Genomic DNA, 27,464 nt, shown 5'->3' with positions numbered 1-27,464 from the left:
CTGATTTTTTTTTCCAGTCTAATCCCCTTTACTCTATCATTGCCTCCCTAAACCAGTAATAAGCATTTATAGAATACCTATCTAGAAAGATTACCTATTTGGAGAAAAAATTGACCCAATCTATAATCTTTTAGCACTTTTTATAAAAGTTGTTACCTGACACACAATAGGCATTAAATAAATACTTACTGGCAAGTTGATAAAATAACAGATATAAACATGTTATATTGTTATATAAATCTAAGATATTATTATAAACCCATTCTCTATGTCTGTGTACACCTTTGCACCAGACTCTCAATTTATTTACAAGTTTTATATATTGAAGAACTATAAGACTCTAGAACTTGCTCACACTGCCATAGCTTGAAGGTCACATGAGATTCACAAGCCCTGCCTGTTCACTACCTCCAGGGGTAACAAAAGGAAAGCAATCTGTACACCCTCAGGACTCTGAATCCTTACAAGGCAGGGGTGATCTCATCCTTGCTGAATTGGTCCACACTTACTCATGAATGCACAGAAGTGAACCCAGGGCACCAGAGAAGCTGCCCATTGCTGTAAAGGAAGTAGATCACAGGGTACTACACCCACCAAGTCGGCCTTGGAGTAGAGTGGGTAGTGGTGGGTCAGTAACTACAAAGGAAGGGAGGGGGAGGAGCGAGGAACTGATTTACTAGGACAACTCTTAGAATGACTCAGAAGCCTGCAGAAAAATAGCCTGTTGTCCCACATCTGCCTCATTGCCAGGCGATGAGGTACTTCCTCATTGCACACCCATAGGCAAAGCAAAAGGGAGGAGGAGGAAATGGGATTTTTCAAGTTTGTGGGCCTATTCCAACACCTAATACTTTGTTTTTAACAACTTCAGACATTTTAGGTCAAGTCAGTATTTAATAAGCACCTATTATAAGCCTGGCCCTTCTTTCAGACATCTTTCTCAAGTTCTGTGTCCTACATTATTACTCCAAAAGCACTTGGGCTGCTGTGGAGCACCTTGACAAACCTTTCTGTACTTCATCTACAGTTGTAGGAATGACCCTCTTCAGCCTACAATCAATAGGGGGAGGCATGCAGCTGTTTTTCTGGCTCTAATGTTGGTTTTAAAATCATCCAAGCCCATTGGCTGGATCAGTTCTCAGGAGAGCCAGTCTATGGTGAGCAGAATATGGCACAGGTTTGGAGTTACAAGTCCATATTTGAAGTTCGTCCATTTCCATTTACTAGCTCTACCACCCTAATTGATTTCTCTGAATCTCATTCTTCCCATCTGCAAATTGGACACAATAATATCTTGCAGAGTGGGACTGATTCTCATACTTTAGATTAAATATCACTATATGAAGGAACATGGCACAATGATGACATGATAAATACTTGTTTACTTCCTTCAAACTACTGACCACATCCCTCCACCACAATGAAAACTGCATAAGGCAGGCTGCTTCGGCCCTGAGTGTTGTGCTTGCTTAGGTTGAGTACTAGATTCCTAATACGGTCTTGCTAAAATAATTGTCAATATTAGGAATAATGTATTTAAAGTAGCACATTTGTGCTTGCTTCAGCAGCAAATATACTAAAATTAGAATGATAAAGTAGCACATTATTTGTGCATTATAAATATTTGTCTTGGAAGTATTTAATTTAACCAGCAGTATCAATTTGTAAGCTGAAGTGCAGCCTATGGAAAAGAAAACCAGGAATTTTGACCTCAGGTAGGGGCGCAATTAAGGAAGCATCCTTTTCCCTCAGTTATCTGATCTTATGTAGGTCTTGCTATCACCAAGATCTGTTGATCTCTTTACAAGGAGGACATTCATTCTTTCATTGCATCCGAACGTTCTTTGTTTCAGCTTGACTACAAACGCCATTACCCCACAGTATAATGGAGCCTAGAACACAGGAAAGTCCCCTCGACTGGCAAGGATAGTGTGGAAAAACCACACACAAATTTGCAATTATTTGACTTCTGCTTAGAAGGCAGGTCAGCCGGGTTGAGGTTCTCTCGGTGGAATCTGGTTTCTCCGCCCCCGGGGCTCCGGAGATAGAATCCTATTCTGCTTCAAACGTGAAAATGGAAGGGTGGTCTTTGGGGGCTTCATCTTTGAGCCCTCGCTTCCAGCACCACACCCACAGGCGGGTCCAGGAAAAAAGAAGGGAGCAGGGAAGCCACGTTACTAGGTTTTTCAAAAACTAATTCTAAAACAGACACCAAAACACTTCATTTACTAACATTTTGGACAAAATCCCTTTAGGTCACCAGAAGCCCGCCATTCCTAAACTTCCCATACCATACAATCGGGGTAAAACACGAGACCCTCGCCACGGCCCAGCCCAGTAACCGCACAGAACGTTGAAAGTTGCAGAACCCGGCCCGGGAAGGGCGCGAGCCCACCCTCGAGCCCACCCTCCAGCCCCGGCCGGAGGAGATCGCTTCCTCCCGGAAGTGACGCAAGCTCAATCCCAGTTTGGCTCTCCCCAAACAAAAGGGATCTTGGGGCCCCGGGAGGAGCTTGAATGACATTGGAGAAGCCCCTCCTCCGGCCAGCGCGGATTGGGACTAGCGTTGTAGAGGCGAGGCGGCGATTGGTCCCGGTGAACGCCAGTACCCTGGCCGGCGGTTGAAGGGGCGGGGCTTCGGAAGGCTGTGGATGGGGAGCCGGTGGCGGAGGCGGCTGGGAGTGGATCCCCCGGCGCCGCGGAAAGGTAGGAGCTGCTGGTGCCTGGGCTTGGCGGTGGCTGGGAGCCGGGTTCCCAGGAGAAAAGCAAGGATAGACGCCCTGGTGGCCTCTCGCCACGGCCCCAACTGCCCCTGGGCCCGTCCCTTGAGGGGGCGGGGCCGTCTCCTCCACCTCTCGGTATTCCCTGAGGAGGCAGCTCCTCATCCTTCGAGGGTCCTCGCAGGACGTATTGTCCTTGGTCAGTTTCCAACTCCACAGAAGGGGCTTCCCCCTTGACACTCCTCGTTTAAAGCCGCTTCTCGCCCCGCGCGCATCAGCCTTGGCGGAGGACTCACAGATTCCCATTCTCTAGGCTGCTCCCCCAACCCCATTTTGTACCCCCCAGGAGGCCGGGCATCCCTCCTTCCACCTGTCCCTGCTCACAAGGGTGGAACCGGTGCTAGTTTTCATCGTAGGATAATATCAGTATTTTCCGAAAAAAGAGGGATGGGGCGAAGCACACATCAAAGACGACCTAGACAGCCAGCTTCACAGACAAGCGGCCTTTCCCCTCTTAAATTGTTCCCATCCCCCATTTTCTGATGCTTGCCTTTCCTCCTGCAGCCCCTGGGATGGTCTGGTCTACTGCAGAGAATGCAGAGCTGCCCATCTTTGGGACTTTTTTTTAAGACTCTGGAAGAAGGAGGGGAATAGTAAAGTACCTCCTGTCCTTCCCCCTTTGTACCTTCCCTTTACTCTCTATTACTTTGGGGAGAACCCAGCTTTTAAGGGATTTTTAGGTTTGAGTTGGGTTTCATTTTTGCTTTCCACTCGATTTCTTCCCTGGAAACTTGATGAAAAACCATCCTCTTACATTTCACAGTGAGGTGGGTGTGTTGGGTATCTGCAGAGTTGGCCTTGTGTGGGTAGGAATGCAATGTATATTGTTTGACAGTCAATGAATAACAGCCTTTTTTTAAGTGAAACAGTATAAATAAGTAAATAACATTCCACTATGGATCAGTATCTCCCAGTTTGGGGTGGGTTGGTCTGTTGCTCAGGGAGACTGCAGTTAACCTTGGAGGTGTACTGCAGTTTGAAACAAAAGGCAGGAAGTGTTTGAAGAAAATTCAGGTTCAGTTGGCTGGGTTTATGATTAATCTGGTCCTGTGGCCTTTGATTACTCTGTAGCCCCTCTTATATTGAGTTTTTATCCCCAGAGGAAACTAATATATATACAATGTTAATTGGTTTTACAATGCTGGTATCATATACCAAAATTTAGAGTATGAAAATAAGAGCAATTTTTAAGTCTCAGAGATAAAAATAAACTCTAGAAAAAAGTGTTTCTGTAGTGTGCTCATAAGGATTTTGACATTGGAGAAGCCCCTGGCCTTCATTTCAGCAGGTGCATGGTATTGATGATTTTTAACCAGAGTTAATCTCCAGTAATCATCTGTGGCCAGCACTTCCATTATATCAAAATTTACCATATTTTTAGCATTGTTTCTTCTGTTTTATTCTCAAGTCCATCTCACTACTATTATCTGTAGCCATAGTTGATAGCAATGAGAGGCAAGGAGTTGGAATCACAGAGTTATTGTAATGGCTATTGTCTTACCTTCCTGATGAGACTTCTGAAGGTAGACTTGCTGAAGGTGATTATTTTTTTAACTTTATTTATTTATTTATTTATTTATCTATCTATCTATCTATCTATTTATTTATTTATTTATGGTGCTAAGGATCGAACCCAGGGCCTTGCACCTCCGAGGTGAGCGCTCTACCACTGAGCCACAGCCACAGCTACAGCCCCAAGGTGATTATTTTTTAATAGTTAGGTTCCAGCGTTTGGAGTCATGCTCATGGCTCACAGATCTACTCAGTGATTGTTTCCAGATCTCCAGGAAAACACAAAGAAGAAACTGTGGAGGGTCTCTCCAGCAAACACAAAGTTTACTGCAGTAGGAGGGTAAGACATGGGCCCCCAGCAATAGCAGCAGAAAAAACTAAAAGCAGAACAGGAAATCCCCAAAAGATGTATCTTATTACATGAGCAGAGAACAAAAAATAAACTAAGGTAAGAGACTTAAGGAAACCAAAGTAATGGTGATTGCCAGGGCCTTAATAACAGAGAAAAAAGTAAATAGGGTTCTTTGATTATTTGGCACAATAAACAAGACCTGTTTTATTCACCTTTGGGTCTTGGAAATCTTTCCTCTAACTTTTTCAACTTCTTTTTGTTCATGTTAGATGAAGAAAAGCATTGTATATAGAGGATTTTTATGTAGATGTCTAATGTATCTCATTAAATTATAAATTCTTCGAGGGTATATAGTATTTTTTTTTACATCTTTGTACCTTTCATAATACCCCATGTATGACTTAACAAATGTTTGTTGAATTTAGTTTAAAGCTGTCACTTTAGAATGGACTGGAAAGATAATGTACTACTAAAATATGGAACATCTTATTAGTATAAACAATCTACTTTTTGTATAGATTTAACTTGATTTTCTCTCTTACAAAACTGTATTGTCTTAAGTGACTCTAAAACACTGAATTTCCTATAAAATTTACTGGTTAGATAATAGAACTTTGCTTTCATGAAAGATGAACTACACTTAGGAATATAATCAGTAGTAGTCATTTTAGGATTCTGTATTTTTAAGAATCTGACCTGATGGGAGTGAAGTGAATTTAGGAGAGCACATTAGGGAATGTTTGCTAATTTTTGTTTAAGAATAGTTTCTGAGTGTTTGGTTTTGACATATTACTGTTCTATTTTGGAATTTTTAAAAGTGGGTTTTTAGGGTTTTTTTTGTTTTATTTTGTTTTTGGTGTGCTGAGTGTTGAACTCAGGCTCTTGTACCTGGTATATGAGCACTCTACCACTAAACTACATCCCCAACCCTGATTTTGTACTTTTAAACTAGCACTAAATATATTAATAGGGCTGGGAGCTGTGACACACACCTGTAATCCCAGTAGCTTAGGAGGCTGAGGCAGGAGAATCGCAAGTTCGAAGCCAGCCTCAGCAATTTAGTGAGGCCCTAAGCAACTTAGCAAGATCCTGTCTCAAAATAAAAAATAAAAAGGGCTGGGGATGTGGCTAAGTGGTTAATTCCCCCTGGGTTCAATCCCTGGGGGGTTGGGGGGAATACACACACACACACACAAATACACACACTTATAAAAAGTAGGGGCACAGAACACTTTTGGGTCCCTAACTATAGTCATGGTGGGCATGTTATGCCCATACTAGTAGTTTATTTCTAGAGGAAATCTGTTATCCAGAGTCTGTGGTGGTTGACACTAGGAGGAGGTTGTCAGACTGTTAAGACCACTAATTCCTGAATTTTTTCAGCTAATAATTAAAAATCATATCTTCCAAGTTTCACTTCAAACCATTTCAGTGAGAAAATGGCTTTCAATTGTGACGCCATAGAATGTGTGTGTGGGGCACAACTTTAAAGGCAAATTGGCCTTCTAATCCCAGCTCTGCTACAGTTTCATGTGTAACCTGGAATAAAAGCAGAGTCTTTCTTCTGCTTTACCTCAGTTTGTCTTCACTTTACCTCAGTTTCCTCAGCTATGAGATTGTGTGTGTGTGTGTGTGTGTGTGTGTGTGTGAGAGAGAGAGAGAGAGAGAGAGAGAGAGAGAGAGAGAAAGCAAGGGGCCCACAGATAGGAAGTATTCAATAATTAAAAGGTATTATTATTACTCTTATTGTTAGCACTTGGCATGTGAGTTAAAGAATTAATATAAAATAGTCTATTGTTCCTTTAATGTTTTAGCAAAGGTGACAAAGTAGTGTTTGATTATAGTTTTTAATTTTTGAATCTATCAGTATATAGTTAGGATTCTTAAGTAGAGAAGTAAAGCTTGCGTATGTCATGATGTCAGACACCTGAACCAAGGATCTATGTGTCTGTCTTGGAGTGTGCATGCTTTTGTGTGTGTGTGTGTGTGTGTATGTGTGTAAGTTTATCATGCACATTATCTTTCTGGAATTTTTTTGACTCAAGGAAGAAGAAACGCAAGGGATTAAACCATCCATTGTCATTTTTGTGAATTATCAGTTGCTCTATTCTAAACTCTTAACGGTTTAATGGCACCATCCTGAGTGTCAGATAAATGGTTTTTGTAGGTACTGTGATTACTGTGTGGAGTTGTATGTTCTGTGAGATGTAAGGGATTTTCAATGGTTATGTTGATATAAAGTAATTTTTGCCTTATTTTTGAAGACCATCTCTCTTGCTTCTTCAAAAGTAAGGAGTGCTGGGCTGGGGATGTGGCTCAAGTGGTAGTGCGCTTGCCTGGCATGCGCAGGGCACTGGGTTCGATCCTCAGCACCACATACAAATAAAATAAAGATGTTGTGTCCACCGAAAACTTAAAAAAAAAAAAAAAGTAAAGAGTGAGTATAGGAACAACCAAGGCTGGGATAAGAAGAAAATATGGACAGGAAGGTTAAGTGTGAAGGTGGGGGATAGTAAGGGTGGGAGTTTGTGAGTTGAACAGGACTGTAAGCAGGCGATGAAGTAAACAGATTATATGGTTCCTCCCTGACAGGTATTTCCAAACTGTGTGTTTTCAGGTATAACACCAAAGTTTCCAATCTAAATGTGTCCTTTGCTGTTTAATGAATTACTTACTTCTGGAGCCACAAAGAATATAATCCTTAATTGTTATGTTTAAAGACTGTATCCTATAATTGTTAATGAGTTTAATAGAAAGTAGAAAGGAAAATAGGGGAGCACAAGATGATGGAGCTTACAGACAAAAAAGATGACTCACCCTGAGCCTTAGGAGCATCTTGCTCCTTAGTTGCAGATTCTTTGTTGCAGAACTGCTGGGAGAGGTAGGTTGGAGTATGCTCTGGCAGTCTACCATCATAGAAAAGTGACAAGCCAGGAAAAAACAAAGGGGGGACAGGATTAATTGTTTTAGCAAGAGGTAAGAATTATAAGTCATAAAGGAGAGAAGGATGAAAAAGAACAGATGGGTGTGAAGGAAAAAGAAGCACTAACTGTTTTTCTGGGGGGGTGCCCATTGCTTGCTTTCTGCTAACAAGTTCTTTCTGTTACGGCAGGTGCTGTAGGAGAAATAGAACCTGTCTACTTCTTAGCTGGCTTAATAGTTAAAGGAACAAATACAAATGGACCTTTACACTGGGGTTGTAGCTCAGTGGTGAAGCACTTGCCCAGCCCGTTTGAGGAACTGTGTTTGATCCTCAGCACCATATAAAATTCAATTAATAAGTAAAAATATTGTGTCCATCTTCAACCAAAAATATTTTTAAGGGTTGAGGCTGTGGCTTAGTGGTAGAGTGCTCACCTAGCATGCATGAGGCACTGGATTCGATCGTTAGCACCACCTTAAAATAAAATAAAAATATTGTGTCGACCTAAAAAAACAACTAAAAAATAAAAATGTTTTTAAAAAATATTTAAAGATACAAACAATGTTTTCCTTAAATTGAGGACACAGGACAAATTTTCTTAAAAGGCTCTATCTCCAAGGCTTCTTCACTTTTAAGCCCCTGACATACCACACTAGCTAATTCTCTACGTGTTCCTCTTGGGGATCTAATAACTTCTCATTCAGCATGTCTCACGTCACAGTCATCATTTCCCCCTAAAACCAGTTCCTTTTCTAACATCCTTGTTTCTGTTAATGACATACATCTAGCTACCCAGTCTCAAAACCTCAGCTGATCTGGAATTATTTCCCCTCTTAAGCTTTCTAAATTATTTCCCCTCTTAAGCTTTCTAAAACCAGTTCCTTTTCTAACATCCTTGTTTCTGTTAATGACATACATCTAGCTACCCAGTCTCAAAACCTCAGCTGATCTGGAATTATTTCCCCTCTTAAGCTTTTTTTTAAGTCACCAAGTTACTAAAAGTGAATTCTTTCTTTATAGTATGTCTGGTATCATTTTGATATCACTTTTCCATATTGCCACCACCATTCTAGTTCACATGTTTTTGCCTCATTTCTGTGCTGTTAAATTTTTCTACCAACTGTTTTTCATGCTTTATTTTTCTTCAGTCAAGTCAGCTGTGTACCTTAAGCCTCAGCCTTCCTAAAACTAAGCTTTCATTATCATAGTTACCTGACTACAAATGTTTAGCAGCTGCTCCTTTCCTAAAAGATAAAGTCCATTTGTGGACTGGGATTTCAAGTAATGTACGTTTCTTTCCAATCAATGTTTGTTTGTTTGTTTTGTTTATTTGTTTTTTTTGAGTATCCCTTTAAAACAAAGACTACAGGGGGCTAAGTTTCTACAAGTTGAATAGTCACAACAGTTGTCCAGAAAAGTTCAGTCTTGTGAGACAGAAAACAGGTATGGAACCAGATGAATGGATGTATTAGAATGTAGATACATATGCATTCTACATTTAATGTAAAAATAGCTCTGATATTTTTAGAAAACCCACTTCTTAGTCATTTCAAGTTAAAATTGTAACTTAATTAAAAGCTATAAAAATTCAGTGGAAGCAAAGGATGCTTTTCACCTATATTACTAAGGGCATAAAAAGCTAATCTAGGCAGAAGAATGTCCTTTCCTTTATCCAAGTAGTGTGCAGATGTCATTGGCCTGAACATGTGTAGAACATATCTCAAAAGAGACTTTCCCTAGCCAGGCCATCTCCTCCCTTGGAACAGATCAGCCCAAGTCAGGAGTAAATTTTGTTTTGATTTTTAAATTAGGCTCATGAATGGTAGACAATGGTGCTCCATTGGAAAAAGGGAAAACTTCATTACCCTTAAAGATGAAATCAAATGAATGATCTTCAGATATGAGAAATGAGAGATTGGCCAGTCACTAACTCATTTAAATCCTTAACTCCTATTAGAGTATGTGTTGTTATCCCCATTTTATAGATGAACCAGTAGAGCTCAAAATGGGTCAAGGATCTGAAATGACAAAGCCAAGATACAAAACAACCTCTGTAGGACCCAAAATCCAGGCACTTTCCACTATAACATACTCTTTCCCCTACAAAATTCTGTCCCTGAAGAACCTTGGAGCAAAAATAATTACTAGGTTTGTTGTTAATAATTAGTTGATACCAATTGTTAAACTTTTTTTTTCCAGTAATTTGCAAAACAACATCACCAGTTATACTTTTGTCAGAGTCTTGTGTGAAGTTTTTTGTTTGTTTGTTTGTTTTTTCAAATTTGGGGAGGATCAGGTTATGAACATAGCCAAAATAGACAAACTTTAACTGTTTACAGTTAATCCTCCATACCTCTATGGAGTTTCTATTTTGGAATCCTAGAGGAGTCAATGACTGTCTTGTTCAAATGAAGGATTTTTGCATTCCAGGCTTCCTCTAGAATTATAGTCTGTGAATCATTTTACTGAAAATAAAATCAATCTATATGTTATTGTTCCCTTGAAGTGGCTTTATTTCAGAAAAGCAAAAATATAAGGGACTAATAGATGATATAAATTTTCAAACAAATTGGGTTGAAATCAAGTTATAATTTAAGCTAAATAAAACCAACTAACAGATATTGAAAAAGTTCAAACTTCTGGTAATATTCTGATGTTAAGATATATATCTTTGTCTTAAATTTTAAATGAAAAAAATAACTATTATTTGTTTTCATTAACATCCATTCCAGTAGTTTAACTAATGTAGTTATTCTGGTTTGGTCTTATCGCAGTAAGAACACTTGAAAAGGTGTAAACAGATATCCAGGTAGACAGACCTGTTTTTAATGCTTTGTGCTAATGTCCTTATATGAAGGGAGAGATGTTTGAATGTTTGTTTATGGGCATATGGCTACTTCCTACTTTTCGTGTGTGTGTGTGTGTGTGTGTGTGTGTGTGTGTGTGTGTGTGTAAATCTTGCTGGCAACACATAAGAGATACAAAAAGACAGATGCATGCATACTTGTACAGATTATGCATGAATCTTAGTACTGAACAAAATAACAACCTGATACCTGCCCTGGTGTACCAGAAAGTGAATTAGAATAGATCTTAAAAGCACATGAGTGTTAGACTTTGTTAAATTTAACTATACTTACGTACTCAGTACTCATCTGTAAAATGAGAGAGATTATTTCTGAGATCCCTTCCAGCTTTGTGAATCACATTTTAGCCGGGGGTTGTTTTACCACACCATTTCATAGTCAGATAAAATGAACTCAGATGTGAACAGTGGTTACCAAGTAGCAGTCAGTACCAGGAAGACTCAGCAGTCAAGTTACCTGGTTTTATCCCATTTTTGCTATGTACTAGCTATGAGACCTTGAGTAGGCTATTTAGCCTCTATGTCTCAATTTGCCATCTGTTAAATGGGGATGATAGTGATGATGATGGATTTGATAAAATTACAGTATCTATCACCTAAGGTGATTGTGAGGATTGAATTAGGTAATACATCAAGTAGTTGGAACACTGTCTGGTACACCGTAATGTTTAGCTCAATAAATGTGTATTTTTTCCATTATTACTATTATTGCTTGAATTCTTTGGCAAAAACTATGCTATAGAATCCTGAGGTGGTGGTGATTAATGTTAGCATTATTCATTTCTGGTAGTAAGCATAAATCTATAAAGCCAGGTATCCTAGAATCTGCTTTAAATAGAATACTATGTATTTTAATAGAATACTGTATGTTATAAATGTTGACCTTGAAGAGTAATAGTTTAACTGCAGAGCTGGTCTCTTGAGACTACTTCAAAATATGTCTTGACAGTATTGAATAAATAAGCATCTTGATCTCTTAGCACCACTGTAATTTCTTTCTAAGTACACTATTTGTATTATTACATTTCAGGATAACTCAAAGCATCATTCCTGAAAGGATCTTAAAATTCACAGTCTCTAAAAATGTTCCTGAGCCATTCTGTTTTATAGAATGCTGTCTCTAATGTAGCTAAAACAAAGCAGATTGATAAGACCAAGGCAAGACTTCTGAGAAATAGCATGTCATGGACTCTCATACTTAGGAGAAGGCTTAGAGTTGTTCAGATAGTGTTTAAAAATAGTAAGTGACACATGACTGTAATCCTGGCTATCTAGAGGCTGAGGCAGGAAGACTGCCAGCCTCAGCAACTTACTAAGACTCTATCTCAAAATAAAAAGCGCTAGGGATATAGCTCAGTGGTTAAGTACCACTGGGTTTAATCCCTAGTACTGAAAAAAAGAAAGAAAGAAAATGGTTAACAAGTTGGATTATTTTGTTTGGCTACAGCAAGAGTGCCACAGACTGAGTGACTTAAAAACCAGTAGTTTATTTTCTCACAATTCTGGAGGCTAAAAGTCTAAAACTAATCCTTTACTTACAGAAGATTGTCTTTCTGTTTCTTCACATTGTCTTACCCTGACCCGTCTGAATTCAAATTTCCTGTTATACAGACACCAATCATGTTGGATTAGGCACCACTATAATGACCTCATTTTAACTTAATTACCTCTTTAAAGACTCTGTCTCCAAATTCAGTCACATTTTGAGGTATTAAGAATTAGGACTTCAACATGTGAATTGGGGTGAAGGGGAACAATTTAGCCCATTAATACATATATTATAGGGATCCAAATAGTCTATCAATGTCTTTTACTTTCAATTGAGAGAAACTTGTTTTGAGATAATGGTAATAAAGTAGTTTATAATTGCTTAATATAGAATTCAATAAAATGAAATTGGTTTTTATACCTAATTTTAGAACTTTTGTAAATAAAGCAAGAACAGTTTTCTTTAACATGTGTACAAGAGATATACTTTCCTAGTCATAAAATTACTTTCTTACAGTATATGGACATGTTTTTCTTCCTTAGCCTGATCCTAAAATAGAAATGAGAGGAGCTGGTAAGCCCAGCTACACTGTGTGTTAGGGGATGGGGGTGGGCAGGGAGGGGCTGAAGCAAGAAGATCACAAGTTTTGATCACAAGTTTTTGAGGCCATCCTGGGCAATTTGGCAATACCCTTTCACAAAATTGAAATAATAATAATAATAATAATAATAATAATAATAATAATAGCTGAGAATGTAACTCAGTGGTAAAGTGTCCCTGTTCAATCCTTAGCACTAGAAAAATAAAAAAGAATGAGAGAGACTGTTTGGAGTGTTCTACTACTCTCTTACCCCAAATGCATAATTAACTCCTGAAAGCCAGATGTGCCAGAGGGTAGGGAATCTTAAGTCTTTTTGAGATAGTTCATGTAATAGATTAACACCTTCTACCTCATGATAAGAGAAGCTTTGCCTCCATTTGTGTACAGTGTGTCAAAATGCTTCTTCTTTCATATATAACTAATTAGAACAAAATTTTTTTAAAAAAGAGAGACTAGTAGAATAGAAGGAGGGAAAGGGGAGGTACTGGGGAATGAAATTGATTAAATTACACTATTTTTATTGTGTGCATGTATGAATGTACTATAACAAATATTTTTTAAAAAAAAAATTGGTGCTTTGGATGCATTTTTTAAAATAGCAGTACATTTTTGCCCATATTTAGATTTAGTATTGAGTCCATTGTAGCCCAAGTATAAGTTGCTTAAATTTGATATAAGTATAAAACAGAAATTTTACTGATCTACTAGGTTAAATAACTGATTTTAAAAATTACTAGCTGAGTTGATTTTTTTTTTAATGTGACTTTAAATTTTTTTTTTCTTTTGAGGCATTTTTGTTGTTTTCCCTCTTTCATGTACTATATTATCTACTACTTGGAAAGAAATAAATCTTTCATTTCCACACAAAGACATACTCACACCCAGATACTAGACAGACAAACATATTACTTGTACTCCACCCTGCCCTGCCCTACCCTGCCCTGCCCCTTTGCTCACATAGCTATAAAAGCTGTTTGGGGTGTTTCATTTTCTGCCACCCAATTTCTGTATGTGCTCAGGTATTATCTAGAGAAGGGTAAAGGTCAGAAAGAAATAAGAAGAGCCCGAGCCACAGCAACATAATTCTAAGGCAAAAGCAGCATTGCACTTAGGGAGTTATTGTGTGTGTGCTCTTCTTCGTGTCCATAACTCTTTTGAATGCTAGCATGTGGAAAAAGACTCAGGTTGTCCTGGCTGTTGGATCTAACTTGATGGGAAGTAGCTGTGAATACTGTGAATAGACTGAATGGTGTGCTGGGCAAGCTGATGTGAAATCACATATTGGTATCATAAAAATGTTTCTTAGCCTTTAAATTGTCTTATTTTTCAAGGATATTGAAATACATACACCTTTATCCTTTCTTATTGTATATATTTATGTGTGTGTGTTTATTGAGAAACTCTAAAGCTGGCCATACCACAAAGGATGATAATATTCAGACAGCTTATCCACAAGTGGTTTTTATTTCAAATTTATAGACTGTATCATTCCTTAGACAGAAATATCTATATGTAAACTCTAAGGAAAGTTGCGTCTAGGAGAAAATCTAATGGAAAGAATGAGCTGAGCATCTGGTTGGAATGATCTTGTCTTTCAAAGTCACTTAATGAATGATGACAATGACATGTAACAGCTCATTTAGAAAATAAGTAGGGAATGAGTCTGTATACAATGTGGCATGCCAAAAATCTGGCAACATATTTCTGATAATGAATATGGGGTTAGAAACAGCCTTTTTCTGAAAATTTTGGGCCACAAGTCTGCCCAAAACTGTTGGGTAGAAATTGCTGGATTAGCTTATTCAATAATTTGCCTACATGTAGTTGGTTCTATATTCTTGACCACACAACAAACCCACACTATTTCTCCTAAATTGAGAGATTCATAATTAGTTCTTTTGTTTGTTTTTGATACTGGGAATTGAACCCAGTGGCTCTTTACCACTGAGCTACATCCCCATCCTTTTTTTTTTTTTTTTTTTTTTTTTTTTTTGAGATGGGGTCTCACTAAGTTGCTGAAGCTGGCCTTGAGGTTGTGGTTTTCATGCCTTAGCTTCCTGAGTTGCTGGGATTATAGGCATGTGCCACCACACAGAGCTCATAGTTTAATGACTGATTCTTGGTTAAATGAAGCAACCAAAAATTTATTGTTGTAGTTTTCCCTTGGCACCACCCATGTGACTTTTAGATTTAAGCAGTTCAAAGAGGCTTTCAAACTTGGTGCCTTAAAACACAAAACAAAATTACATTTTATTTAACAAATTTAAAGTCTGTCTTTTTTTAATTTTAATTTTTTTTTTTTTTTTTTAGTGCTGGGCATTGAACCTAGGACCTTGCACATGGTAAGCACACACTTTACCATTGAGCTATACTCCTATTCCTCCACTTTTTTTTTTTTTTTCTCAGTTTGCTGGGTATAATACAGCTAGAAAAAAGTAACTAAAATTGCATATAATTCAACATTTAATATTTGGACAAAAATGGGAAAAGTAGAAGGTTGAGATACATAATCAGCCTTATAGACAAAGGAGATGGTCACGGGTTGTTTAGAAGAGATGAGAATTTTCCTCACTGAATTTGACAGATTAAATATTTCAGTTGTAATTATATTTTTCTGAGTGCATTATTCATAATTCATGGTGATTCAAATAGACTTTTGTCAATTCAGAAAGTCTGTGACATTCAGAAGCTTATCCTTACTTATCCACTGGACATCTTAAAGTAAAAAAGATTTCAAAAGCCCCTACCTCCCCTAATTACAGTTACAAAAGGGAAGTCAGATTCCTGATTTTTTTTTCATTTTTCATATTATTCAGTTTCAACTTGAAGAATTGACTGTTTTCTTCTTTGTCAGTGTCAACCTACAGCTGTCCATCCTAAAATGACAGTTGACTTTAGTGAGATTTACAGATTGTTTATAGTATGGTCACATGGATAATAAATTTCTTATTGTTTTGCAGCATTGGACACTTTTCCACCATGCTGATGGCATTCTAAATATATTTGTCAGTTTTTCCAAATTTTAATTGAGGAAAACCATAAGAGTTTATACTTGAGGACTGAAGTACAACTGCCAATTATCAGGTCAGTATACTCCCATCCCTGTCCACAGGAAGATCACTGCCATCATAATATGTAATTCAGTTTTACTTTCTTTATATTTCAGACAAAAAATGTTATAAAGTTTTTTATGTTGAGATTATTTCACATGTGCAGAATAGCAAATTGCTAAATTTTAAAATTCATAAAGGTTACTGGAATATGTTTATACTTGAGTTAGACAACTATGGCCCTGTTTTGTTTTTATTTTTATGTGTTTTTAGTTGTAGGTAGACACAATACCTTCATTTTGTTTATCTGTATGTGGTGCTGAGGATTGAACCCAGGGCCCCACACGTGCTTGGTGAGCACTCTACTGCTTAGCTACAACCCCAGCCCACTATTAACCTTTTTTACTTACTGTATAAGATTTGATATTGGGGACTGGGGCTGGGGCTCAACGGTAGTGCGCTTGCTTGGCATGTGTGAGGTACTGGGTTCAATTTTCAGCACGACATATAAATAAATGAAATAAAGGTCTATCAACAGCTAGAAAAAAATTTTTAAAAGTATTTGATATTGTATTCACTTAAGTTAAATGAGTTGCTATGTATTTGTAAAATGTTCCAGATATTAAAATTTGTGAGTTGGGCATGGTGGTGCCTGCATATAATCCCAGCTACTTGGGAGGCAAGAGGATCGCAAGTTCAAGGCCTGCCTGGGCAGCTCAGCGATACCTTATTTCAAAATATAACAACAACAACAAAAAATACACACAGGGGTTGCAGATATGACTAAGAAATAGACTGACTGCTCCTGGTTCAATTCCCAGTACATCAAAACAACAACAAAAGATTGTATGCGGGAGTGATTTAGGCATAGAGGTAGCAAGTTTGAGTGTCGTTCTTTATGTGTTTAACAAAGAGTAGAATTTTTTTTCTTGCCTAGGCTGGACTACTTTATAATTAATTAAAGTGATTCTGAAGATTTTTATTGATTTTATTCTTTTATGATAATGTCTACATATCATAACAGGTAAAAGACTTTGATTTAGGTGCAATCCAATTTAGTTATTTGTATTTAATTGTACTCTATAAGCTTAGAATTGAACCAAAATTATCTAGTTTGTGTTTTTTTCACCTATTAGAAATTCAGGGCCAGAGCAACTATGTAATTTTATTCCTCAAAGCCATATATAGCTAGCTGAACTATGGCAAAGCCAAAACTAAAATTCTATACTCTTCACTTTCAGTCCATTATGTTTTATCTGTATCACACTACTTCTCTAAGCCACGGTTTTGGATCTCTAAGAATGTTTATAGACTATAAGGATATTGGAGGAAAGGGAGTAATTATATGTGTGAAATTATCGTTTTTAGCTCTATTTCTACCTTCCTACCTTGGTGCTTATATAGCCATTTGATTTATTTTGTGCAATTGGTATTTATGCAGTACCTTTACCATGTGCCCATTATTCTGCTTAATATAATAGGGGGCAGGCAGGGAGGAAGAACATTAGATGATAGGATATTTTCTCTGCCTTATTATCTCTTTATAAGGAAGGTAAAAACATGAAACCCGACATTGGTGTTCATCTGAAAAACTAGTGTGACTCAACTAGTAGTTTAAATTCTTCACCATTCCAAAGGGTGCTATCATCATCTTCACGGGTGATTCCCACTACAAAGGGGTCGTATTTGTGATGTTACTGATTTTGGCTGCCTCCAATTTTGGTAATGCTTTTCTTAGAATTCTTTTGGAAAATGAGGGGCTAGTAGTTATAATAATTAAACCATTATTTAGGTGGTATCAGGAACTCAGTAAGTTATTTTACATTTATTAACTCAGTCTTTGTAGCAACCTTATGAATTAGATGTCATCCTCACCCTTTTCAGCAGATGAGAAAACTGAGACTCAAAAGCTAGTTCTTGGGGCTGGGGCTGTAACTCAGTGGGAGAATGCTTGCCTAGCACGTGTGAGGCACTAAGTTTGATCCTTAGTACCACATAAAAATAAACAAATAAAATTAAGGCATTCTGTCCATATATAACTACAGAACATTAAAAAAAAAAAAAAAAGCTAGTTCTTGAAGTGAAACTGAATATCTTCAAGTAAATAAGATTTTCCATCTTCCCTAATTATGGTGGCAAAAGAGAAGTTGCCAAGTCCTACAACTAGCAACATGCAGACCTGACTGCAGAGCTTCGTGTTCTTTTCAGCATACCATCTCATATTAAATGTAGCTTTATTATAAGGTTTGTGGGGGTTTTGTTGTTGTTTAGGATTTTCTTTTTTCTTTTTTTTTTCAGTTTCACAATAACTGTTATAAGACACATCTCCAGTACTAAAGTGAGCATCATTAGTTGCTACAATTCACTAGTTGGAAAGTAAGCAGTTAGAGCCGAGGTTCCATTGAGGATAATTTGCTATGTGGTAAAATATTGGTACAGCATGTTCTGAAACACAATCTAATAACACATTGAAGTCTGCATTTTCCCCATGTTTTCCTTCACTTTCACATAGTAGCCCTGATGGAATCAGTAACTCTTGTGTGCCCCCTCCAAATTTAATAAGAGTAAAGAATTACTGGAATGTTTGTAAATTAGTGATGTTGTGATTGATTTTAAAGAAAACTATATGAAAGTGGTAATTTGGAAGCAAAAAGTAGGAGAGGAAAATCATATTTGCTCTACCTTGGAGTTATATAATGTTATCTTACCGTATACACTGATCAGAAGACCCATCAGAGATTGTATAGCAGACTAATTTCTGTCCATAAGTGTTTATGAGAAATTAGTGTTGCAAAAAGGACTGAAATCATGCCATATTATTTGTCATTTAACATTTCAAAAGATGCAAATTCTTGTGGAAGTATGAACTTAAATAAGTGAAATGAAGTTTGTAGTAGTCTAGCCAATTAAGATGTTTAATATATTTTAAGAAGTCATTTAAAAGTGTATTTGCATATAGTTACATTTGTATGTTTTACTACATGAAATATAAACATTGTAATAGTTGTTCTCTGTGAAAATAAACAATTTAAAAGAAAAGTCATTCCCATACTTTTCATCAAATATTATCTTTACTCAGATTTCATTTCAACCAATTACAGACAGATGTCAGAATATTTTATATATAGTTTTGGAATTTGGTTATAAACCTAATACTTGGGAATCTTTTCTGGGTATAACCCCAGGACTCACACATGGTACACAAGCACTCTACCACTGAGCTACATCCCCAAACCTTTTGTGTGTGTTTATGAGAGAGGGAGAGGGAGGGAGGATACTGGGTATTGTACCCAGTGACCTCTCAACTGAGCTACATCCCCATCCCTTTTTATTTTGAGACAGGGTCTCACCAAGCTGCTCAGGCTGGCCTCAAACTTGAGATCCTCCTGCCTCAGCCTCCCTAGTAGCTGGGATTATAAGCATGAGCAAAAATTGGTTACTAATTCTTTTTGAGACTTAGGTTACAAATATGCCTGGAGAAAAAAAGATAAAAAATATATCTTTACAATGAAATCGGTGATTTGAAGTGAATTTAATTTTCTTTTCTCAATATGTGATTAAAATCAGAAAGCTCTTATGTTTCTATTTAATTGTGACCATTTCTTTTCTCAAAACATTTTGTACTGTAATTGTTGCTCTTTTCTCTATCACCCTTTTTTTCCCCTTTAATTGTATCGGATTAACTGTCTTGTGGTGATTGGCTGATTGTTGTCATTGTTTTAGGCTTTCAGGATGAATCTGGAAAAACTCAGCAAGCCTGAACTCTTGACACTCTTCAGTATTCTTGAAGGAGAGCTTGAAGCAAGGGACCTTGTTATAGAAGCATTAAAGGTATGTTAAAAGGAAAAAGAAAGGTCATCATGTTTTGAAAGTCATTTCATTGGTTGGAATTTATAAAACTAGGGTATTGCTATCATCCTCAGTAAAGTTGAATGGGGGACATATTGACACTTTCTATAGGCTGCACATCTGCAGAAGTCTTCCCACCCTTAAAATAATTCCTTTTTTTGTCTACCTGGTTTCTAGACCTTGAACTTCATTCTTTTAGTTTAGTGCACCTTAGCTATTTTTGAACTCTTTGAGAATTTGATGAAATCTTCTTCCTGAAAAGAATATATCCATATTCCAAATTTCAGGATATAATATTTGGTATATCAAAGACCCCATGCAGACATGTATGGCTTCCCTGGGCCCCAGATTAAGACTTCTAATTTTTTTCTTTTTCCTTGTGATATTGAGGATTGAACCCTGGACCTTGCACATGCTAGGCTAGCTAGCACTCTTTCACTGAGCCATTCCCCTCACCCAAGAATTCTTACTTTGAAATATTTGGTATCTGTTAAAATGCAAGGGACTGGGGAAGTCATACGTTAGTGAGGATAAGAGGTATGTGGAAACTCTCTGTAAAGTCTGTTTAAAAAAATACAAGGGCATGCTGGGGTTGTAGCTCTGTAGTGGAGCATTTGCCTAGCACATATGAGGCGCTGGGTTTGATCCTCAGCACTGCATAAAAAAATAAATAAACAAAATAAAGGTATTGTGTCCATCTACAATTAAAAATATTAAAAAAAATAAACGAGGGCATAATCCCTTTCAAATGTCATGAGTTCTTTATACTTTTGAAAGTATATTTCCAGTTGAGTCTTGCAAGCATGTTTGGACAGCAGAAGACGACCTTCAGGGTATATCTGTATGAGTGGTAGACAGAAGATGTTCCTCCAAAAGGCTAGAGGAACTAGCCAAGGGTGAGACTTGAGCATGCTAAAGAAACATTAGTCCCTGCAAAATGCAACTTATTAATCAAAGGAATTTTTATATAAAAGGTTATATTGATATACATCTTAAAATTGATTTAATGTTTATGAAGTGCTCTACTGTACTTCTCAGAATTTTCCTAGCTCTTTATTGAATAGAAGAAATATATCAATATTTCATGAGTGTTCGTAAGTTTTTTATTGTTTTTTTAGCAACAAAGATCATTCTTCCATTGCCATGGTTGAAGGCTAAGAGAGTCAGTGATTTTCTAAGTAGCTAACAATCACAGTTCAATAGAGTTCATACAAAACTCATCTCTTCAGGTTTTTTTTCTCTTTTTTCGCCTTTCCACACTGATTTATGTGTGTTCCTTTGGTCATAATTGGGTAGTCTTTTCTTGGATCACGCTGAGGTTGTAATTGTTATAAATAATAAAATCTAAACCTGTTATTTCTGTAAATTGGAGTGACATTAGTTTATATATATTTTTTTTAATTTTTATGTGGTGCTGAGGATCAAACCAAGTGCCTTATGCATGCTAAGTGAGCACTATAACTCTGAGCCACAACCCCAGCCCTAGTTTATATTTTTTAAATTTTTTTAAGTTGTCAGTGTATCTTTATTTTTATTTATTTGTATGCAGTGCTGAGAATCAAACCCAGTGCCTCACACATGCTAGGTGAGCACTCTGCCACTGAGCTACAACCCCAACCCCTAATTTATATCTTTTAAGGCTGATTGAAAAGGACTGATATTTCTAATTAGATATACCTCAAGTCACTAAAACTATTAATTTTTGCTTTCCCTTGTAGATTTGTAATATGTGATAAGTGATCTTCAGTTGTTTCATTTCTCCAGAGTACGTAAGGCATGTCCTTCTGATATTGTAGGGGAGAAGGAGTAGAGTATGTCTCATGGTTTCCCTGGGGATCACATGTTTATGACTTTAATACATGCCTAATCACATATATTAAAGTTCATTGCCTGAGTTTTTGTCTGTCATGCCATTAAGCATAGCTATGTGACTTTGATCAAGTTATTCAGTATATCTGGAGCAAAATTTCCTTGTCTGTAATAAGAATAAATAGTTAGGGCTAGGGTTGGAGTTCAGTGGTAGAACATGCCTAACATATGTGAGACTCTGGGATCAGACTCATGGACCACCAAAGCAAATAAATAAGTAGCATAAATGATTAATAATTAGTATTGGTATATAACACTTTACAGTTTGCATATTACAAATACTCAACAGTGTAGTATTTATTCTTTCTTATCCATTTATTTATATCCTCTCAGTGTATGTCATGTACCCCATGTCATTGGAGCAGTCAGTGACTGCCAGATATCTATGTCTCTAGTGTGTCCTGAACAGTTCCTACTTTTTTAATGACTTCCCTGCCAACATGTGTAAATATATAAACATTCACTTCAGTTGGTGACTCATTTCTGCCATATTCACATCCTTCCTTTTTTTTTCACTCTTGGTGATTTCTTTCTTTCCTGAAAACTGTATGTCATGTCTCAAAACCCAATCTTAGTGTTACCAGTAGTCCTAACCTGCTTAAACCACACCTTCCCATCTCTTGTCCCATGTTTATCTGATCAAGGAAGAGAAAAGAAAAAAGGATTAAGGAAAGTTTGAGTTCTTTCCTAATCCTTGCCTCTATTATTGTTATTCTCACTTATTTCTCCTGATCTTTCCTGCCTTAATTCCCTTATAATGGGAAGGGGAGAGAGTTAGGAGAGGGACCCATAATGGGAAAATTAGAGGATGACCTTATTTTCACTTTTATAGTTTGACCAATATAATCACTCTCTCAGCTTTAGAAACTGTACAAACCTATAGTGCTTTATATGTCCATTTTACTGAGCACAGTACCTGGCATATAGGTGCTCAGTAAATATCTTGTTGTTATATAGGTACTGGGTATTTAACCTAGGATTTTGCATATGGTAATAAGCACATGTCTGCCACTAAGCTACAGCCCCAGCCTCAAATATTTGTTAAACAGATAAAATTATTGTGCCATCATGATCTGTTGCTTTTAAAGACTTCTATGATAATTCAAAGTGAATGTTGTGAATTCCTAAATTTTAAACTGTTCTTATGTGCTCTGCAAAATACTGCCTTCTGGTTTTAATGTTAACAGATGCTTAGGTGCTTGTTGCACATGTTTTCCTAAAATACATTTTTTCTTCATGAATCCAATTTTAGTTACTATAGGCAGCTTCTGACAAGTTGGAGAGATAGCTACAGAAGCAAGAACTATAATTAAGGGAACATTTTGATATAAGATACCATTTAGAATCATTCACAAATGTTGTCTTTATTCTGCATATGGTCTATAGGTGATAAAGTTATACTGAGGCTTAACCTCTATGCAGTTTAGGTGAAATGAATAGCAGCACCAGAAGTGACACATCTTTAAACAATCTATTGTTAGATAAAATTGTCAGCAGCTGGGGTTAAAGCTGCCTTCAATCTTTGAGAAAATAACTGCCATACCAGATTCTTAAAGTTAGAATGAAATCTAATTTTATTTGTGGAGTAGTTTTGTTTTGTTTTGTTTTAATTTGCTTGGTTTGGTGCTGTAATGTTTTAAGATTTTAACTGCCTTACAGCTTTTGCTTAACAGTAAATGCCTACTGAACTTTTCTGTACTAATATGTCATCTTACTAAATTTCTTCTTTTTTAATTTAATTTAATTTTATTTTTTTTTATTGTTGGTTGTTCAAAACTTTACATAGTTCTTGATATATCATATTTCACACTTTGATTCAAGTGGGTTATGAACTCCCATTTTCACCCCGTATACAGATTGCAGAATCACATCAGTTACACTTCCATTGATTTATACATTGTCATACTAGTGTCTGTTGTATTCTGCTGCCTTTCCTATCCTTTACTATCCCCCCTCCCCTCCTCTCCCCTCCCCTCTTCTCTCTCTACCCCCTCTACTGCAGTTCATATCTCCCCCTTGTATTATTTTTCCCTTTCCCCTCGCTTCCTCTTGTATGTAATTTTGTATAACCCTGAGGGTCTCCTTCCATTTCCATGCAATTTCCCTTCTCCCTCCCTTTCCCTCCCACCCCTCATCCCTGTTTAATGTTAATCTACTTCTCATGCTCTTCGTCCCTACTCTGTTCTTAGTTACTCTCCTTATATCAAGACATTTGGCATTTGTTTTTTAGGGATTGGCTGGCTTCACTTAGCATAATCTGCTCTAATGCCATCCATTTCCCTCCAAATTCTTGATTTTGTCATTTTTTAATGCAGAGTAATACTCCATTGTGTATAAATGCCACATTTTTTTTATCCATTCGTCTATTGAAGGGCATCTAGGTTGGTTCCACAGTCTTGCTATTGTGAATTGTGCTGCTGTGAACATCGATGTAGCAGTGTCCCTGTAGCATGCTCTTTTTAGGTCTTTAGGGAATAGACCGAACCTACATCCTGGGAGCCTACATCCTGGGAACAAATCTTTACTCCTCACACTTCAGATAGAGCCCTAATATCCAGAGTATACAAAGAACTCAAAAAATTAGACAACAAGATAACAAATAACCCAATCAACAAATGGGCCAAGGACCTGAACAGACACTTCTCAGAGGAGGACATACAATCAATCAACAAGTACATGAAAAAATGCTCACCATCTCTAGCAGTCAGAGAAATGCAAATCAAAACCACCCTAAGATACCATCTCACTCCAGTAAGATTGGCAGCCATTAGGAAGTCGCCAACAAGTGCTGGCGAGGATGTGGGGAAAAGGGTACACTTGTTCATTGTTGGTGGGACTGCAAATTGGTGCAGCCAATCTGGAAAGCAGTATGGAGATTTCTTGGAAAGCTCGGAATGGAACCACCATTTGACCCAGCTATTCCCCTTCTCGGTCTATTCCCTAAATTTCTTCTTTTTAATATTAGTTCTTAATTCATGTTTAGTATATTGAAAAGGCTTTGGTCTTTATCCCAAATAGTTAAGAGAGGTTTTTCCTTTCTGTTTTGCTTTCAGTAAGGTGGGGGGGGCAGTCCTGTTTATTTTTGTTTCTTTATCTTTCTGGACATAAAATTTATTCTGCCTTGTATCTCTGAACAAAATCATATAAGCTAACCATTGCTTCTCAGTAAATAGTAAGGTTTCTTTAGGGATACGTTATAAAGTTTTCATAATTTTTAAGTGGATCCTACCTATAAAGTTAGGATTGTAAAAGAGCATTATTCTTACTTCCAATATTTCTGCAAAGAACCAGGTTGCAGCTATGCCCTTCTAGAGTCCCCAAGTTATGTTCTTTTTTCTCCCCAAAAGCCTTCTTACTGTTCGGTTACAGCCAGGGCATATTTGGCTTAGAACCAAGGAAGCTAATAGAAAATAATGTAATATTCAGCCTCTCCTATATTTGAAGTTCAGTTATTACAGAGACCATTTATACTGTATTCAGTCCCAATTGAACTTTGTATGAAAGTGACTTTCTGTTTTAGAAGGCATCAATCATGTCAGAGAAAAATACAGAAGTCTTCCATTAGCCACTTTATTTTCATAAGTGAGAACACTAGAGGAATCCCCATACAATGAAAGTAAATTACATTGCTCATGAACTGTCTCAGAGAAAGCCTCAGTTCATTAATTCCAAGCAAATCTAGAAAACAGATTCCCAGAGTGGTTCGACTGCTTACAGAGGATGACCAGGGAACCTTAAAAGCCACTTTTAAAATCTGGAAAATAAGCTGGGCATGGCGGTGTACATCTGTAATCCCAGTGACGCAGGACATTGAGGCAGGAAGATTGTAAGTTCAAAACGAGTCTCAGCAATTTAACGAGGCCCTAAGCAATTTAGTGAGACCCTGTCTCAAAATAAAAAAATAAAAAGGGCTGAGGATGTGGCTTAGTGGTTCAGGTCTCCTGGGTTCAATTCCCGGTACAAAAAATTTAAAAAAAAAAAAAAATTAGAAAATAGATTTTTTTTTTCAAATATTTATTTATTTAGCTATTGGCGGACACAACATCTTTGTTTGTATGTGGTGCTGAGGATCGAACCCGGGCCGCACGCATGACAGGCGAGCGTGCTACCACTTGAGCCACATCCCCAGCCCCTGGAAAATAGATTTGACTGCTATTAAAAGTTAGATCAAATACTTTTATTTTTTAAATCATCCACATTGGGTATACTATATATTACATCTGCACATCTTAGATCTGATACAAAGCTATATCAAGTTGTGACCAAATAAAATATACCCTGTGTTTATAGGTACCATTTTATTTTAAAGCATTCTTTAAACTTCTTATACATATGATAAATGGTAAGGTTTTACAACTTTCATGTAGAATTAACTTAAGGAGTCTTGAATTCCTTTCTAGTGATGCCTCTATCATAAAACAAGTATAATAACTCTTTTAAACCTTACAACAAAACTCTGTGGGTTTTGGCCAAAGGCCATTATAAAATTCCCCAAGCAAGAAGATTTATAGGCAAAATGTAGACATGACAAAGTTAGAATATGTCTGGAATATGGGACTATGTAATACATCACTATAAATTTACCTATTAGGAGCTGTCTTGTTTTGTTTTGTTTTTTAAGAAAACAAGGACTAAAAATTAAAAGTCTAAATGTACATATACATCTATGTTGAGACAATATGTAATTGACTTTTGCTGAAAATATCCTTGAAACAATAATAAGGACATTATGACACTACATATAGAATATGTAGAATAAAGTAAAAGTTATCATAGAAGGTGATGTGGCTCAAAAATATTGCAGATACAAACTGGGCATGTCTGTAATCCCAGTGACTCGAGAGCCAGAATAAGTAGGATCTCAAGTTCTAAGCCAACCCGGACAACTTAACGAGAAGAGTCTCAAAATAAAAAGTAAAATGGGCTACTCAGTGACGGAGTACCAGTAGGTTCAATCTCCAGTACCTCGAAATAGAAAAAAAAAAAAAAAAAGAAGGAGAAAAATACATAGCCTTGTACCTATTATGTAAGTAGGTTATTATAAAGGCTGGTCTGAAATGAGGAAGATAAAATAGAATTTAACAGTCATCATATATTGCATATACTAATAAGCCTGCCAAAGAGTATTTGCATTTGTTTTAGTCAGCTTTTTCGCTGCTGGGACTAAAAGGCCCAACCAGAACAATTTTAAAGGAGGAAAAGATTGTTTGAGGGCTTACAGTTTCAGAGATCTAAGTCCCTAGAAGGCCAGCTCCATTTATTTCTTGGGGCTTAAGGTGAGGCTGAACATCGTGGTCAAAGAGTATGGCAGAAGGAAGCAGCTCACATGGTGATAAGAAAGCAGAGAGAGAATCCACTCTCCAAATACAAAAAATATATACCCCAAAGCAATGCCCCCAGTGAATCACTGCCTCCAGCCACACACCCCCTGCCTCCTGAGTCATGAGTTAATCTCATGAGGGATTAATTTACTGATTATAACCCAGTCATTTCTCCTTCACATCTTCTTCTCACACATAAGCTTTTGGGGGACACCTCACATCCAAAACATAAGAGCATTTTTTAAAAAATCACATATTAGCTTGCTTAATGAGAAATCTGAATGATTGTCTTAAATATACTCAAGCCTTCAGCATTCTTTTGCACCCACAAGCCTCGATCTAACAATTATTTGATTGAAAATGATTCCATTTTAATGGATGGCTTTTAGGAAATGCTTTTAGGATTGGGATGGGTAGTATAAATCTTTTATAAAGATCATATAAACATAAGCGTTAACTAATAGAAGTCCCAGTTTCTACCTAGTTTAAAACTGAGATTAGGAAACAAACAGAACTTTAATAAGTAAATATTGAATGATTCCCATTCATAGATTCCCATTCATAATCTTTATTATGAAACAATTAACTAATCAGTGGCCAAATATTTGTGGTCATATTTTAATGTGTTTTTATTGTTAGATTGGTTGATAATTTTTTATTACTACTCTGAGTCCCCATATGAAACCTACTCTACAAAACTATCAACCAGAATATTTAATGAAACGTAGCTGTTAAAGCATACACTTTCAAGTCAGACAGACCTAAGATTGTGTTCTGCCACTTAATTATTGTGTGATCTTAGACAAGTTATTTTATCCCCTGAGCTTTTTATGTAAAATGGTATGGTTACTC

The 27,464-nt window shown here is 36.9% G+C and overlaps 1 protein-coding gene across 3 annotated transcripts in view; it reads left to right on the top strand.

Annotated features, from left to right (window-relative positions):
- Window positions 1–2,633: 2,633 nt before the first annotated feature.
- Window positions 2,634–27,464, top strand: part of Cttnbp2nl (CTTNBP2 N-terminal like) — a 56,087-nt gene continuing 31,256 nt past the window's right edge. Inside the window, exons 1-3 of one of the 3 annotated variants that reach the window (XM_076863015.1) lie at window positions 2,634–2,706; window positions 15,484–15,607; window positions 19,297–19,404. In XM_076863015.1, coding sequence (XP_076719130.1) covers window positions 19,306–19,404 — 99 coding nt within the window. In that variant the 5' untranslated portion in view covers window positions 2,634–2,706; window positions 15,484–15,607; window positions 19,297–19,305. Of the gene's footprint in view, window positions 2,707–14,797; window positions 14,866–15,483; window positions 15,608–19,296; window positions 19,405–27,464 lie in introns of those variants that run through there. The other 2 variants (XM_077109872.1, XM_076863016.1) reach the window with 2 other exon arrangements.

This window comes from Callospermophilus lateralis, chromosome 7 (assembly GCF_048772815.1).
Source record: "Callospermophilus lateralis isolate mCalLat2 chromosome 7, mCalLat2.hap1, whole genome shotgun sequence".
Lineage (NCBI taxonomy): Eukaryota > Metazoa > Chordata > Mammalia > Rodentia > Sciuridae > Callospermophilus > Callospermophilus lateralis.
Note: the sequence above shows the minus strand (reverse complement) of the source record. Positions and strands in the feature narration are given on the sequence as shown.